Below are 17843 nucleotides of genomic sequence, written 5' to 3'. Positions count from 1 at the left end.
TAACAGAAGTGTTTGTATGCAACAAAGCTATGAAAATAAATGGAAATTAAGTTAAATAAGTATTATGTTTTGATTTATCCCCATACTGATTCCATATAGAGAAAAAAGAAGAAGAAAACCAAAATCAATGGGTGTGCAAGGCGGGAGCTAACCGCAGCCCTAATTCTATGCGTTTTGACCCTGTGTTTAATTTCAACTGACACAACAGGATATCTGTGAACATCCCCATGCACACACCTTATCTCTACCCACTTTGCCTCTACCAACATCCCGGGCCGAACCAAGTTCTGGTGGACCATGGACTGTGTACAGCCCAAGTCCACCATAGCCTGGTGTACACCCCCTTGAATCCTTACCGGAACGCTGTATGTCCCCCGGACCGGAGGAGGGTGCTGGCGGGCCGGATCACCTGGCCGACCTCCATCAGTGGACATTCTCTGCGGAAGTGACCGGGCCGCCCACACCTCCAACACTCCTGCTCCGACGCCTGAGGGGCCCCCTGTGGGTTGGGAACAGCGCCTGTAGCAGCTGGAGGCTGGAGATGGGAGGAAACAGAGGGTTGGTTATTGCGGGGTTGAAATGAGTGAGCTTGTGGGGGGTGATGGAGGTAGGCTGGGGTGAGGAACTTCCTGCGAGGAGCAGGAGTCGGTCGGACAGGCGCTGATGTCCGCCCCTCTGCTGCCTGTCCCCGGGGGTGGACGGCGAGGTGATCCTCCGCGAGGATAAAGGCCGCCCCCAAGTCCCTAGGTCGGTGGCACCGCACCCATTCCGACGTCCCAGTCGGGAGGCCTTCCACAAACTGTTCAATAACGATCCTCTCCAGCATCTTCTGCTCCCCAGCAGACTCCCTGGCTGTAGCCACCTGCGTCTCTCAGCTTCTGGGCATACACGAAAGGACGGTCGGTGGGTGTCCATTTCGTGCTCCGGAACCGGCGACGGTGGTCCTCGGGGGAGAAACCCGTCCTATCAAGGACGGCTTTTTTAATGTCCTGGAAGTGTCCCTGCGAGGACGATGGCAGGCCGAGTGCCGAGTTTGGGCCTCCCCTGACAGCAAGGGAAGCAGGCGCACGGACCACTCAGCCGCCGGCCACCCGCATGCCGCCGCGGACCCCTCAAACATCTCCAGGAAGGTCTGTGGGTCCTCTTCCGCGGACATTTTATGGAGCGCCATGCCTGTGAGCGGTGACGGAGGGGGTGGAGCCGCCACCCCCGACCGGGACAGCAGGCTCTCCAGGACCCGGGTCTGCATCTCCGCCTGGCTGTGGAGTGCCTCCATCTGCCGCCGGTTCACCTCTGCCTGTTGCTGGTGCATGGCCGCGATCTCCCGCAGCATCTGGGCCAACGCCGCCACCGGCTGTGTCTGCTGCTCCGTCATCCGCGTGTTGAGGTTCCTCTTCAGGCGCCAGTGTAGCCGTCTCTTGACTACCCGTAGGTTCTCCCCAACACAAATACGGGCTTCGACAGGTAAGTTTAACACAGGATTTTTATTTGCTCAAAATAAACACAAAATGCAGACTGTCGTGGGCTTCGCTTCGCTGCCCGGCTTCTCGGGCGCACTCGGTCCAGCTTCCACGGATCGCAAACCACTCGCTCCCCTGCAGCTGAGCGCAGACCACGCCCACTGCCACAAATTCATTAGTGTATGATCACCTGAAACTAAGAGTCGTTGTGTGTTTTTCCGTAACTTAGAATGGGCCCTTTGCAATCTGCAACCTCACCACTAGATGCCACTAGAACCTACGCAACGCTCCTTTAAGATGTATCTTTTACTCTACTTTGTTGTTTGTACATCGTTTGGTTGAGTAGGTTGAGTAGTTCAGATTAAAAATTGTTAAAATATACTACACTCCTAAAACATTAACTTTAATAGAAATGGACTTACATTGTAATGGAATTTGATATCATTGTGAAATGATGGCATTGTTGACAATGTGAAACCAAACTTTGTATTTTACAAAATTGAATTGTTGACATTGCGATAATTGTTTTTTTCAGAACAGTTAAATGTAAAGTATTCTCCTTATAAGTAGATTTTCTTGGTATAACAACGTTCATGCTGCACGTTGGACAGTCAACAGGGAAGTGTGTTCCTCTTTGTTTACCTGTTACATCATGTAAATGACATTCGTGTCATCAGAGGATCATTTCTCCTCTCTGATGGACATCCCAATTCTGTATTTTAATGTTCAAATGCTGGCATAAAGGGGGCTAAAAGAGAGCACCTGCCTGGTTTATGTCTTGAGTCTTCATCAGTACATGAGGAGAGACACCAGGGTGAAGCAGCTGAGAGGAAGACTTACAAAATGTAAGTTATGATTCTGTTGTGTCATTTTAATATATTGTTTATTGTGCAGAGGTGGACGATGCAACATTGTCTCTCTTCAGTTTATATTTCACATTATCTCACATCGAATCAGATTGACAATTTGCATTTTTTAATTTGCCAGACGTACAAATTACACATCAGCTTATTTCCAACAAGGTTTACAGATATTTACAATTGATTGATCGACAAAATAAGAAGAAAACCTGACCTTATAATGCAAAAAAATACAATAACACTTTAATACTTTGAAGGTTTGTGAAGCTAGTGGACTATTTCTTGCTGTTGGTTTCAGTCTTCAGGTTCAGAAAGTTTTTTTTGTGTTTTTTGGAGGGGATGCATGCAGCTTGCTCTGCAGACATTACTCAATGTCATAACAATGGTTACTTTTTCTGCCTGTTTTATAAAAAATACATGTTACAGCTATATATTGTTGTATAAGTGACTACTAGTAATTCTAATACACAGCCTTTCTTACTTCTCCAATGACACGTAATATCATTTACAGTAGGGTTTATTTACTCATAATACAGAAACTCGATTATTTACCAGACTTTATTTTGTGGTTTATAACAACAGCATATGGTGGACAGAATAACAGGAACACCTGACCATATAATGCAATCAATTAGAATAAATGTCCTTTGATTTGACTGATATATTTTCATCTCACATCGTGTTCCTCTTGTTCCTTGTATTACATGTGAATTCAAGAAAATGACAATAATTCTGATAATAGAAGCAAACAGAACATCAGAAGCTTACACAGAAACTTTCATTTTAGTTTCTTGTATAATCGTGAAATTGTATTCAAATAAATGTCTTATGTCGGATGAAAAAAGTGATGCATGCACACTGTTAGTTCTGCTTTGACAACGGTTTGCATATTTCCTAGCGTTCCTCTTCCTTATTAGACTTAACTTTGTATACCGTAAAGTGTGGTACAGTGTTTGTTTTATTTATAACTGAACAAACAAACTGTTAAAAAAAATTGGGTTTGGTTCACTGCACACTAAAAATATCAGTTTCATCTAACAGAGCAAAGATGCAGAGGAGTCTGTTTGTGCTCATCCTGATGGGTAAGTGGATCATCTGCTTCTGTTTGAATTTATTTTAGTTAGAATCACTACGGCTCAAAACGATTGCACCTCTCAAATGATATAAGAATAGTCAGACTCCCTGTTAAATTCTTTCACGTATTTTTCTGTTTTTAGGTCAGTGTTCCTTCTGCGTAAGTCGCCTCTACGAGTACCACTTTGTTAAAGAGAGTAAGACCTGGGATGAAGCCAAGAATCATTGCAGAAAGAATTACACTGACCTGGCCACAGTGTTTGACATGACGGATGTGAAGAGACTCGCAGACCATAAAGATAATCAAAATGGAGCATGGATTGGTCTACGAAACCTAAACAGAGTCAACGATAGTGAGACAAAATGGGGTACAAACGAGCCGGACGGCAGGGACAAAGATCGTGAAAACTGTGTGATAGTGAAAGGGAACAATTGGCATGATGTCCGTTGTCAATCTCAGAGATATTTTATCTGCTACGATGGTGAGTTGGCTAAAAATGTTATGTGTATACAGAATACCATTTAGTCTAACAATAGTTGTCCATGTGGACATATACTTCATCTTTTTTTGGGTGTAATGATGATAGAAAAAATATCTACAATTTATTTTTGTCTTTAATCAAGTATAGGCCTTACGCTTTTGTGGTTTATTTATTTTCTATTTTAGAAGAAATGATGTGATTCAGCTCATTATTCCAAACACTTTCATCTAGTAAATATCTGAAAATGCAGTGGAATCATGTTCATTTATTTCACATGTTTAAAATAATCAAATAGAATTTTACAAGACATAATAAAAAATAAAAATGTGTATTTCTTAAGTGTTTCTGTTCATTCCACAGAAACCCAGCAAAACAAATTCTACTTGAGTCAAAATAAGAAGTCCTGGCTAGAGGCTCAGAGCTACTGCAGAGAAAGTTACACAGACCTGATCAGTGGACTCGAACAGTTAAATGACCCAGAATTTAAGAATAAGTCGCTTGTGGATCAAGATGGCAGGTGGATCGGCCTGTTCACAGACACCTGGAGGTGGTCAGATGAGAGTAGTGTCTCTTTCAGACACTGGAATCCGGAGGAAAGTGTATTTGAAGAAGGCAACAATACATGTGCTATGACTATGTCAAATGGAAAATGGAAGTCGGATAAATGCAATGAAACAAAACCCTTCTATTGCTATGAAGGTGATTACTTATTTGCTTCATGTACATGAGCTCCGTCTGCTTTCTTTTAGAGACTTTGTTATGACGCTGCTTGCTCTAACATAAAATGTCACTTAAAGATCCAGTGTGTCGGGTTTTTGGCGTCATCTAGTGGTGAGGTTGTAGTTTGCAGATAGATATAAACGTCTCATTCTGAGGTAACCAAAACCCAACGATTCTCATTTTCAGGGGATTATTCACTAAAGAATACATACCTATTAATATTATAACTATTTTTTTGCGAAATAATCCCCTATAATGTTCCTTACAAGTTGCGAAAAGGCATTTAAAAATATTCACCATCAGCACCAAACATGATTTCAATAAACCATATTGGAGCGCAGTGCTCTCAAAAGTCAAGAGAACACCAACAAAGCTGCTGCTGTGATCCTGTGCTTGTCTCCATTTCTACCATGACAGATAAAGTGATCCTGATCAAGGAGAACAAGACCTGGGAGGAGGCCTTGAACTACTGCAGAGAGAAACACCACTACCTGGTCTCCATCACTAACCATGACGAGCAGAGATGGGTCCAAGAGAGAGCCAAGATGGCCAACAGTCCCCACGTCTGGATGGGACTGCGCTACAACTGCGTTCTGGATTCATGGTTCTGGGTCAGTGACGAGCTGGTTTGCTACGAGAAGTGGGCCTCGGAATACAAGACTGAGGAGTGTAACCTCGCTGTGGCCATGAGCGCAGGAGGAGATCACAGTGGTATCGTCGGGAGGAATGGGACACTTATAATTTCATCTGTGCTTTATAGTAAGTTCAGAAATAACTAATAATTATAACTCCCTGGCTACAGACGTCATATTTAGACTGAATTATTCTCCAGTGCAATAAGTTTACATCATGTTTCTCCTCTCCTTGACAAAATGTTAATTATAACAAACTGCATAATTACTAAGAATTTTTACATTTTGGAATTAAATGTAACCCTTATATGGTTTTGTTTTGTCTCCCTGTCCTGATTTAGGAATATCTGAATGACTTTTTTCATCATAGCTGGATGAGAGATGACTAACACAAACAGTGATCATTGGAGATTTAATGAAGGATGTTGTCAGATTTCTCATATTTAAAGAACCGGCTTTTGTTTTTGCATCTCTTGAAGTTGTATTTTGCATCCCATCAGTGTGGCACAATAAGAGAAAATAAATGCACAAACATATACTGCTTCGCTATAGTAAACATTTCATATACTAAATTTTGGTTAGATACGTTGTTGTTGAACATGTGTAAAATCATATTATTATTTCATCATATTAATTTTGAGTTTTATGTAAACATTAGATTTTTCTGACGCTGATTAAACTGTTAAACAATTGAGAAGTTTTGTGACATTTCTAACGTTCAACTAAGAGAAGATGAGGCAGAAGATGCAGACTACCCTATCACAATTTTTAACAATTAATACAATTGATTTAAATAAAAATGCTGCTTACTCTAAATATAATGGTATTCAGTGTATTTTCTATGGGTGTCATTCTTAAATTCAAGAATATAAAGAGCAGTGATTGAAAAAGTACTCATACCCTTACACCCTACCACTTAATGCGGCATTATAAGTCAAAGTACAATAGTATTATCAGAAAAATATCCTCAAAAGTAAGGAACTCCTTCTGAATGAAAATAGGCACCCGTGGGAGATTTTATTATTATGTATATTGAAATATGTTCAATGTTATTTGTTTTGAGTTTCGAGTCATGAAAGTCATCAAAATCAGCATTTTACATATTTTTTACAGGTGGAGCTACTTTATAGTATATCAATAAACACATAGTTATGGATACTATATTCATATTCCTGCCCATAAATCCCCCTAAATGTTACACACACTGTTGCTTTAAAAATATTTCAACTTTTTGCTGTCCACTGCGAAGGAATTTACAATCGGATATTATAGCTTGCTCACACATGGAGAAGAAAAAAAATTGTGTGTAAAAAAAGTGTGCAATAGAATATCCCATTCTTATTTACAGGTGATTACACTTCGGAAAAAACATACTTAATAATATTATATTCCATTTCTGTCACTCTATCCCCCGAAATGCTGAACACTGTTCCTTTAAGAGTACATTTACTTTCACTTTCGACTGCTGTTAAAGAGGCTCTGATACCACATTCCTTTTGGCTGGTTGGTTGTAAACTGGGAAACAGAGGGACTTACTGTAAGTCAGGAATGTTTTTGTCGAGGAATGCCAACTATAACCACCTGATCCTGCATTTGAGACAAGACCGGAACCCGGTTGCACCTGCTTAGTCCGCTCCTGCTGTAGTCGGAGGCCTTATATTAATTATAAAGTATATCCAGTGTTTTACACCATGGGTGACTCTTACCAGAACCCTGTCTTCTTCGAGTGTCCCAGTATGGACGAAGAACTAAAGAAGAAAATCGAGAATTGCTTTCGTGTGCGTCGCAAAACTGGAGGTGGAGACTGCGGATCGATCACAAACGTCCACGGTGACGTTTACAGCATCGCTTTTAATAAGCGAGATGGTAAGAAACGTGATTTTTTAAACGCTCATATTTTCATTTGGGTCCCTGTCGATGATTCTTTTTTTTCTTTTTTTTCTTTTTGTCATGTAGGCCTAGGAAGCCTTCTGCTGGTGAAAGTGAAAGTATGCCTGCACTGTCACATGTTGATCGCATTCCATTATTATTCATTTATTTTTTTATGAAAGAGACCAATTTGACTGCTTGTAGAGCCACATCCAAACTTTTTTTTGACTGTCAATTATTATTGTTTTTTAAACAGGTTACTGTACAGTATATTCAATGTCTTAATTTCAAAACATATTTTAGTTTCACATTCAGGAGCTGCTCTTCAAATAGTACAGGATGCATCTTAAACTACGCATATTGATGCTGTATTTCTGGTGTTGTGAGACATTTCATTACATTACATTACATTACAGTCATTTAGCAGACGCTTTTATCCAAAGCGACTTACAGGAAGTGTATTCAACATAGGTATTCAAGAGAACTACTAGTCACCAGAAGTCATAAGTGCATCTCCTTTCTTAAACAAGCATCTTAAAGCATAAACCAGAGCAAAAGTATAGTGCAGAGGCAAATTACTATGAAAACAATAAGTGCAACAGACTAATACGAATACAGTAAGTGCTACAAACTAATACGAATAGGATAAGTGCAGTAAACAAAATACAATAAGTGCAGCGAACTGATACGAATGCAATAAGTGAAACAAACTAATACTAATATTTCATAGATCAAAAGACATAATTAACAACCGAATATGATGTCAAGGCCTGACCTTTAATCACTGATAACTTCATCTCCACTGGTGAGGGTGTGGCAAGAAACAGCTGTCGTAAAGTTGTCCAAGTTGAAGTATTAAACTGCACATATATTATAAGCATGGATGGACTAGGACACACAGGGCTCCTGGGCAGAGACATGTGACCATTGTTTTAAGTTTTTACTTTACAGCAGAGTAAAGTACAACTACAGTAAAGCAACTAACAGAGTCAGGAAATAAATCAGGAATTAAACATTTTTTACACACAAGATTTCCTTTAAATAAGAATAAGGATAGGATTAGAGGGTGGAGGATGGAGGGGCAACCAAAATGAAAACTTGTCTTGAAAAATATAAGGCCTAATAAGTAATAAATCCTTATGTGTCTCAGATCAGGAAAGAGTCCTGCAGAGATCTGAACATGTGTTGGAGTTAGCAGGGGGTCCTCTGGTGCTGACTGTGCGAAGCACCCCTGGACCTTCCACCGGCTCTCCCATCACATCCACGACTACAAGCAAGTCAGTTAGACCAAAACTGGACTCAACATCATCACAGGTCAGAGTGAAAAGTCTTCCAAAATAGTATCTAGTAGTACCTGTTGCACTACTAGAGCTCAATCAGTTCAGTTTGATTGGAATGATTGAAATTAACTATTTTTTAAATGATTCAGGGTATGTGTCCAATTTATTGATAAGTTAAGCATTATAAATATCAGTACTTTTTGCATTTTTGTGCATCTTAGACACTCTTGTGAAATGAACATCAATGACTCTTATAAACTGTTGTCATATTCTGAACACCAAACTTGATTTACTGTATATAATCTTTCCAACAGCAGACACAGCCGTCCAGTTTTACCTCAAGCCTGCTAACAAGTGATGAAGAATATGAACTACGACGTGATTCGCACCTCCTACGTTATCTAAAGGAGTGCCCCAAGGCTGTGAAAGAATTAGAGGAAGGACTCACCTCTGTGGCCTGCTCTGCCCAGCTGTACCCAGAGGAGGGGAGGGTTTTAGTTAGCCGGTTAGCTCAAGCTGGTGCCGTAGATGATGTCACAAATTGGAAAGCCGAGGTAGACAAACTCTTAGATGGCTACCTGTGCCACTATGAGGTGGACCCTCACAAAGTAAAAGCTTTACTTCAGTCCTGCAGCTCTCATAATACCACAGATGAGGTGAAGGTGTACGGAGAGAATGGGATGGCCGTTGTGGTTGGGGAGCGTTCTCAAGTGAACGCCAGGTTGATGGATCTTGAGGACTCGTCTGTTAAACGACGGTCAGGTTCCTGTGAGAAGCAAACAAGCATACGTCGACTGGGCGACGCCAAGCTCCGCCTCCTCTGGAAAGAGATTGAGCGCAGTTTGCGACAAGATTTTCCAGGAGTGAAGGTCACGCAGGGAGCTGCAGGTCAGTTAGTTTTGGAAGGTTCTGTGGAGGAGATTCTTAAGGCTGGAGAATGGATCTCTGAGCAGGAGAATTTTGTGTTAGAAAGGACAGTTTCTGACAAGAGCCCACATTTTTTGGCCTTCTTGAGAAAGGCATACAAAGGTCCAGAGAAGCTAGGGGACTTTTTAGGGGTTGGTGGCAAGGTGGAAATAGAGTTACGAGATACAAAAGTACATTTCTTCTCTGTCTCTGCTGATAAACTGGATGACGCAGAAAAAAACTATACGAAAAATTCAAGGAAGTCAAGATTGATGTTCCTAACTGCTCCTCTGTGCCATCTGGTCTTCGGGAAAAGCTAAAGTCCAAGACAAATGAGATGAACCAAAGCCAATACAGGGCTCAGGTTGTGTTTGGCTCAGACAGTGCGGTCTGCCTACTGGGCCATACCAAAGAGGTTGAAGAGCTCAGTGAAGTTGTCGTGCAGTTTATTTTGGACGAGTCAAGCATAGAAGGCAAAGTCATTCTTCCTTACCCAGAGTTAGCACAACTCTTACCGCAATTGCTGAAGCTGCATGGTTTTGACTATTCAGGTGTGACCTTCCATCCTTTAACATCTTCCTCTGGGCCCATGTTGGTGATGGAAGGTCCATCCGGAAAAGTGACTGATGTCAGAAACTGGCTAGGTCCATTTCTGGACTCCCTTGTTCATGATAGAGTCACCATTGACCTCCCAGGGGCTGTAAGGTATTTTGAAAGTCCCTCTGGAAGAGACAACATTTTAAGTGTTGCTAAGTCTCAAAAGTGTCTCATACAGCTTCAGGATAAGTTTCACGCTACAAGACAGATTTTGGCATCTGGTGTAGGATTGAGTGAAGTAAACACAACGGCTGCTAGCTACAGCCTTCGGGACGGGTTCCAGGTTCTGGTGTGTCAGGGTGACATCACCAAACAGGAAGCCGACGCCCTGGTGAACGCTGCCAATGAAGATCTGGACCACTGTGGTGGGGTTGCTGCTGCACTGAGTAAGGCGGGTGGCCCTGAGGTGCAGAAGGAGAGCAGAGCTATAGTAAAGCAGATTGGAAAAGTTTGTACAGGTGATGTGGTAGTGACCACAGCGGGGAACTTAAACTGCAAGATACTGCTGCATGCTGTTGGGCCTGTAGGAGGAAAATCAGGTGGCAGAGAGAGGATGTTACTGGAAAAAACTGTCCAGTCTGCTCTGAATTTAGCAGAGGGGATGGAGTGCAGGTCCATAGCCATGCCCTGTATCAGTTCAGGTGTGTTTGGTGTTCCTGTCGCTGTGTGCTCTGACGCTATTGTAACTGCTGTTAAGAAGTTTGGCAGTGAGGGAGGGCGAAGTCTGAACAGAGTTATCCTGATTGATAACAGAGTAGAGGTGGTGAGGGCCATGCAGGAAGCATGTGACCGGCTTTTCCAAGGGATAAGTAGCGCAAACGCTGCACCAAGAGATCAAGGAGGAGCCGCTGCTGGACCTCCTGAAGATGGTGTCCGTGTAGAGATCATTCAGGGAACCATGGAGACCCAGCTGGTGAGAAACCTGGCAAAATTGTTTTAAACGTTGCTACTTGATTCAGGATGTTTCACAAACTAATCTGGTCAAACATGGTGGTCAGGATCATTTAATTGTTAACTTGGATTAAATTAGATTGCTGTATTCTCCTAGGTGGATTGCCTGGTATCCCCTATGGTTGGCCATGATCCCATCTCGACCCGTGTTGGAAAAGCTCTGTCAGACATGATTGGACCTCAGCTGACTGCAAAGTTTCATATGGAAGCAGGAGGAGCCACATTGCCTGGTGACATAGTTCTGGTGGTGGACATACCTAACCTTCAATCTAAAGGAGTGTTCTTCCTCAACCTTCTCCCCTGGGATAATAACCAACATGGATCTGCAATCCAGGTCAATTTGTGTGTTGAATATGTCCGCTTAGGTTTTTTGTGCAACCAGTTTTGTCTTTACTATGTCTGTGTTTTGTTGTTCCTACTCTCTTAAAAACTAATTGGTTAAGTAACCTTCTAATCATTAAATCTTCCAGGTTCTGAGACAGGGTATCAGAAAAATTCTGGCTTCCTGTCATATCAGAGGCTTCAGTTCAGTTGCTTTCCCTGTGCTAGGGACCGGTGTTGTCCTTCGTTTTCCTCACAGCGTGTCATCAAGGGTTGTCCTGGAGGAGGTCCGTAAATTTGAACAGGACCGGGTCACCAACACATCTCTCCTGGTCCGTTTTGTCATCCACCCCAACAACAAAGATTCTAGCAAGGTAAAGATAATGCAGTAGCAGTGCCTTGTAACACAAATGGGAGTACAATAGTGTTGTTGTTTTTAATGTGGAACTAGAATTAAACCCTTCACTTCATCTCTACAGGCCTTCCAGTCTGCCCAGGAAACTCTGCATCTCAGAGGATTCACTAACGACGTAAACCCAGACCAAGGTTGTGAATATTTGTACTTTTTAAAGTCAGGTTGAGCAAGACTTTGAGAAATAACTTGCTTCCTCAATCTCTAAGATAAACATTGCCAAGCTTCCTTTCAACTGTCAAGCAAATGTTGAGCAAACTTTTGAAATGCGCAAATAAACTCTGCCACAGTGTAGTTTGGTCAAAAGTTGGCACTATAGGCAACTCATGCCTCTTACCCACCAGCAAACAGAGTTTAAGAAGTTTGTGACTCTTAAACACACAAGTCTGGTGTCCGTGTAGATTGGGGCGCTAACTCTTCTTAGACAAAAGCAAAATCCACCAAACCTTTTTTTGTCATTCAAGGAAGTTTTATTGATTTTTTCTTTCTCCATACAGCTTTCTAATGTGATACTTCAAAATGTGCGTGAAATAATATGAATAGCTGCTTATATATATGGAGTAACATCGGTATTCATTTTGAGCCTTATTTCAGTGTCATTTTATCTCCATTTTGGTCTCCTCCTTCCCTCATAAAAATGACCTTTGTCTTAACCAATTATTCAACTATTTTCCTCAGCTATTTGCTAATCTGTCTGCTGGGCTGATAGGGAACAGTTGTCGTTAGCTTAAATCAATTTTGATTAGAGTGTAAATATACATATGTTAAACCAAAACAAGTAGCTAAATGAGGCTAAAAAAAGTTTTTGCTCTGTCAGTTTAATTTTAAATAATTCTCTTTAAGCGTGTCATTAGGAACAACCTTTAAACAGAGCAATTTGATTAATCATAAATATGAAAATATTTAGTTTAAAAATATTAAACTGAATACTTGCTTTATTTTTGTGACTTTAGCTTCCTTTTACCGCCATGTCTCCCTAACTGATGATGAGGTCACAGCCATGCTGGGTGGGGTCAAGCTTCAGATGGTCCGCGGTGACATCATTCAGGAGAGCACTGATGTCATTATCAACACAACTGACTTCTCCAAAAACCAATCTGGTATGATTGATTTTCTAAATGGATCGATTGATGTGTTGAAGACCAAAGCACCTCAGCACTCTTGTTATTTTTGATAGTTTAATATTATATTAATATATGAGTTCCGACACTCACTGTGTGTTCACACAGGTGTGTCTAAAGCCATTGTGACTGCAGCAGGGCCCAGTGTCCAAGCAGAGTTGGCACAAGGTAAGCAAAAAAATACTGCAAAAAATACTTTTAAGGTTTTTGGGTGTGAAAATTACCGTGCACCTTACCTCTTGTGCACTGGTTAAATGGCACCCAACAGTAAAGGATGGAAGCGCAAATGAATTCACTGCCTTTTTTTGTGGGAAATATCTTAAGATATGTGCTACATTTTCACCAACCAACATTTTATACACAAATCCAACATGTAGTGTTTTCATTTTCATATTTGCTTTAATGTTTTTTTGTCAGTGGGCATTCCAGCGGACTTCATGTGCACCACAGGATCAGGGTTGCTTGGCTGTAGGGAAATCATTCATGCTGGCTTCAAATGCGACACCAAGATTATTCGGAAGAATTGCAAAAAGATACTGAAGCAGTGTGAGAGCAAAGGCTACAGCTCAGTGGCCTTCCCAGCCATCAATACGGGTTTGTACTGTGTGCATGTGTATGTTTATGTGTACTTGTTCATTAAGGGCTACACCAGATTTGTCTTATTCACCATAATGTAGTTAGAACTTCAGGTTTACATCTAAGATTGATTAAAAAATCTCACATATAAATAGATACAATAACATATGAAGTAAGCTTATTCAGGTATAAACTAGTAATAGATCCATAAATCTATAGATGCAGTTCTGTTGGCCTAGTAGCATGAAAATACTTTTTTTTAATTATAGTATAGGACCTAAAATGATAATAAGAAAACAGTGATAAGAAAAGGTCATAACAACAATGTCAATGGCCTCATTGGTGGTATCCGATCATTCTCTATATATCCCATCAGGTGCGGGTGGTATGGACTCTGCCACAGCTTGTAAAGCCATGCTGGATGGCATGACATCAGCTATTAGTGAGTTGAAACTTAATTCCCTCACACTCATTCGCATTGTCATCTTCCAGCAACCGGTCTTCCAGGCTTTCAGGTATGATATAAATCTCACTCATACAATGGAACGGAAAGTTACCATGTTATCATGGGTTGCATTGTTTCACCAGTCAGACTAGCTTGTTTTAAACCTTCTGTCCTGAAATATGTTGTTGCAGAGAAGAGCTGGAGAAACGCTTTGGACAAACAGCTGCTCGCCACCTCAGTCTTAGAGGTTTGTTTTCATCTATAAGGCTTGAAAATGTTGTACTTTGTGCCTTCATTTTTTTCAATTCAATATTTACCAGGTTCATGAACTTATTTTAGCATTCTCTCCTAATGCTGATTAGTCATGTTTTGCAAAACACATCGACATTTTAGTCAAATGAAGACCAGCTGATGTGAACTTAATTTACTTCAATTAGATTACATTTATTGTGAAATTTCTGTCTTGATCCAAAAGAATGTACTGATTTTATAGACTGTATTATTAGGAAATGTGTCAGTTAAGCATACACAACATTTTTTTTAACTTAGCAACATATTGATTGATATTTGTAAATATAAATAACATAGGTTATGAGGAAATGGGCTCCTGGACACAGACATGTAAAAGTCCCCACCATCTCTCCTACCAATGAGCAAGACAGACATACATTATAATTATTAATAGCTCTTGTTGTTGTTGTTTTTTCCTTTTTCATAGTCTTTGTGATCTCTTTCAAGATGTTTTGAATCTCTTCTGGAGTTGTTTGATATTTTGGTTTCTTTATAGAAATAGTTTCTTTGAGGTAATTTTGACTTCCTGGTTGGGATGTGTCTCTTAGAGTGACATTTTGTGGTTGAAGGTCAGGGGGGCCCCTGACACTTTTGGCCTCTGGGCCTCTGCCCAGTAGACCCGTTTAGTAATTCATCCATGGTATAAACAAAATTCTCAGTAAAATTAATATTTAAATTGTTAATATCACACATCTAATCTGGTCTCAAATAATTGATGAAATAAGGTATCTCTCTTTTTTTTGGTTCTTTTTTTAGATAAAGCTAAACAAAAGCTCAAGAAGTTACAGGACAAGTGTTCAAGAACCTCCCCAACTTCAACACCTCAAGGCAAAACCTTCGCCTCTTCAAAGCCACCACCAGCTGTAGTAAGTGTGATCAGTTGTGGTAGGGACACCATAGGGACAATCAAGAGAGATTTGGAGGGGATCCTGCAGAAGCAGCTGGTAGAGAGAGAGGTGGATGTTGATCATTTTTCCAGGCTTGATGGTATGGAGCTGGAGGCGGTGCAGGCCAAAGTCAAAGTCTCAGGTGTAAGCCTGGAGTACAGGAAACGTCAAAGGTCTGAGGGTGCGAACGGAAACAGAGCAGGAAACACAGCCAGAGCTGAAGCTAGAGATCGGTCAGGGTCAGGAAGAGAGGTCTATGTATTGACAGGCCTAAAAGAGGATGTGTTGGGCGTCATTGAGCTTGTAAACCGAGCGATCCAAATTTCACTCTGTGAAGACCTCCATGATAAAGAAGAAGCCATGTTGGCTTTTACTGTCCAGTGGTCAATTCAGGATATAAATAAAGTATGGCACGAGGTAAGCCTGCGTGACAACTACATGCTGGAGGAGGCTCACCTGAAGGAACAAGTGTCTGTAGATGTGACAGCGCCAGACGGCACGATGCTGAAAGTAAACCTGAGGGCACGAGAAGCCACCAATTGGCTAACAGGCATCGTGAACAAAGTGAAAAGGAACGAGACTGATGGTATGTCACATTTTGTAGTTTTACTTAAAATTCCACAACTCATGTTAAAACCATCCACTTTTTTAGTGTCTTAAAAATGCTCCAACCATAATTCATGTGACCTCTGCTTCAGCCTTCGAGTTGCCAAAACATTGGGAACCTCTGCATGAAGAATTGTTCAAAAAGGTCGAGCTGCAACCGAACTCACCAGAGTACCAGACTGTCGCCAAGGACTTCCGCAAAAAGGCTAAGTACAACATCCACAAAGTGAGTTTGACAACACAAAAACACAAGTTTCTCACCTAAAAATAAAACCCCTGCAGTACAGAATAAGTAATTGATTGTTTTCTGATCTCAGATTGAGCGGGTGCAAAACTACTACCTGTGGTATGCCTATACTGTGTGTAAGCAGCGGATATTTGCCAAAAATGGCCCAGCAGACCTTGGGGAGAAGTCTCTCTATCATGGCACATCAGCAGAGTCATGCAACTGCATTGAAAAGAACAGATTTGACAGGAGCTACGCTGGAGCAAACGGTAAAGAATGTTGTCACATGCCAAACTAAGCTAACTGGTTCCTGTCTGCAGCATTATGAGATCCACTCGTAATGGGAGACACCCTAGTTGAATAGGGTAAACATTTTAACTGATAATTATCACCACAAGACTTCCCCAGTTGATTACTTGGGTTAAGGCTATTATTTGAATTACAAGTTTTTTTGAAATTGTATTTTTGAATATGCAAATGAGGCATCATCTTATCAAATATGTGCTTATTTGCATGAATCTATTAGATTTTTAACACAGGAATTTTGGATATCTCTTTGTATCACTCTATACATGAGAGAAGACTGACAATAGCCATATATAAATCTATTTTCTCCATGTTTATAGGAATACAGGGTTATATAAATGAGGCTATGGATGACATATGAACACATCCCTCTGTAAAAAAAAAAACCTTTAGAATATAGATAGTAATGAACATAGAAGAAGTTGGTAAATGGAAGTAATATGCTCTGGCTTAGTGTATGAGGAAAAAAATATTTTGAGGAAACATCCTTTAAAAATGTGTATTGTAAAAGTTAATTATTGATCAAGACACTACATGAGAATAAGCTAATTTAAAACAAATAAAAATTGAAAATATTTAATAATATAAGTTTTCTGAAATTGTAAGGTTAAATATGCAAGTGAGGTATTACCAATGCTTACTTTTTTGTTGAATATAGGATAATCTAAAAAATGATTATTGCATAAAAAACAATGCTTTTGCCTGGGGGTGCTCTTCTTTATTATCCTTAAGTGTCTTTTTCTTGTGTATTTCTATCACAGGTAAATTGTTTGGAATGGGAGTTTACTTTGCCGTCAATGCAGAGTATTCAGCCAACCGGTTCTGCCCAGCAGACGCGTCCGGCTTGAAGAGGCTGTATGTGGCTCGTGTCCTGACCGGCCGTTACACTCTCGGCAATCCTTCCATGAAAGCAACCCCTCCTCGAGGCTCCGACCCCACAGACTGCTTCGACAGTTTGGTGGACAACCAGCAGCAGCCCGGCATGTTTGTGATCTTCCACGATGACCAGGCCTACCCAGAATACCTCATCACCTTCAACTGAGTAGAACTTAAGTAAGTTGCGGTTCAGCACGGTGCTGTGGTGTCAAAACAAATCCTGGTTAAATAGTACAAAAGTAGCGATACCTTACAATGTGGCATCAATTTTCTATTATCAGTTAATGTTTTCTTTTTTTTTTTCCGGGGCTGATTTTGAGTTGTGTTCATTTCTCAGCAGCACAGATATACTTTCATAATACTGTAAAGCAAAAACAACCAGATGTGATGACAAATAGACAAGATGTTATCTCAGCTGATTAACTTGAATTATTCAACATTAAACAAACGGGTTAAACTATCTGTGCCAAGGTAATGATTTATTAAAAGTGGTGTATTTGGGAAGAACTATTTTTATGATAGACATGATATAATATGTAGATTTTGCAACAAAATAATCCAAAGTATATATATGTTAGACATTATTTTTCTGTGAATGGTGAAAAAGAATACAAGAGCAAAAAGAGCAGTGTCTGTGTTTTTGTAATGGCTCCATTTATTGACAATTTCAGAGAGCTTTCCTAACAATGTAAATAAAAGACGTATAATGAAATGATGATTTGTACATGAAATTATAAAAAAGTTAAGAACATTTACCTGATCTACCAATAAATAAAAAAATTCAAAAAGGAAACTAATGAAAATGATACAAGTCTTATTGCTTAAAATGTTCTATTACAAGAATCAGTTAAGTGAGAATGAAGAAAAAAACATTTATTTTCCATTTTGAACTGAAAAACAGAGTCACATTAAATTTAGCAATCTTTGGACCATTATTAAAAGTTT

The 17843-nt window shown here is 40.4% G+C and overlaps 1 protein-coding gene across 1 annotated transcript; it reads left to right on the top strand.

Moving 5' to 3' along the window:
- Window positions 1-6737: 6737 nt before the first annotated feature.
- On the top strand, window positions 6738-17843 carry LOC129093205 (protein mono-ADP-ribosyltransferase PARP14-like). Its single transcript, XM_054601135.1, is given in 16 exon segments — window positions 6738-7094; window positions 8248-8411; window positions 8692-9514; window positions 9517-10793; window positions 10929-11165; window positions 11302-11526; window positions 11632-11698; window positions 12518-12664; window positions 12794-12853; window positions 13103-13279; window positions 13638-13776; window positions 13898-13953; window positions 14754-15470; window positions 15583-15716; window positions 15808-15985; window positions 16784-17843. Coding segments are annotated over 16 exon segments (4857 nt in total). The 5' UTR covers window positions 6738-6919; the 3' UTR covers window positions 17065-17843.

Source organism: Anoplopoma fimbria, chromosome 7, assembly GCF_027596085.1.
Source record: "Anoplopoma fimbria isolate UVic2021 breed Golden Eagle Sablefish chromosome 7, Afim_UVic_2022, whole genome shotgun sequence".
Taxonomy (NCBI): Eukaryota; Metazoa; Chordata; class Actinopteri; order Perciformes; family Anoplopomatidae; genus Anoplopoma; species Anoplopoma fimbria.
The sequence above is the reverse complement of the archived record's forward strand: the minus strand, read 5'-3'. Positions and strand labels throughout refer to the sequence as shown.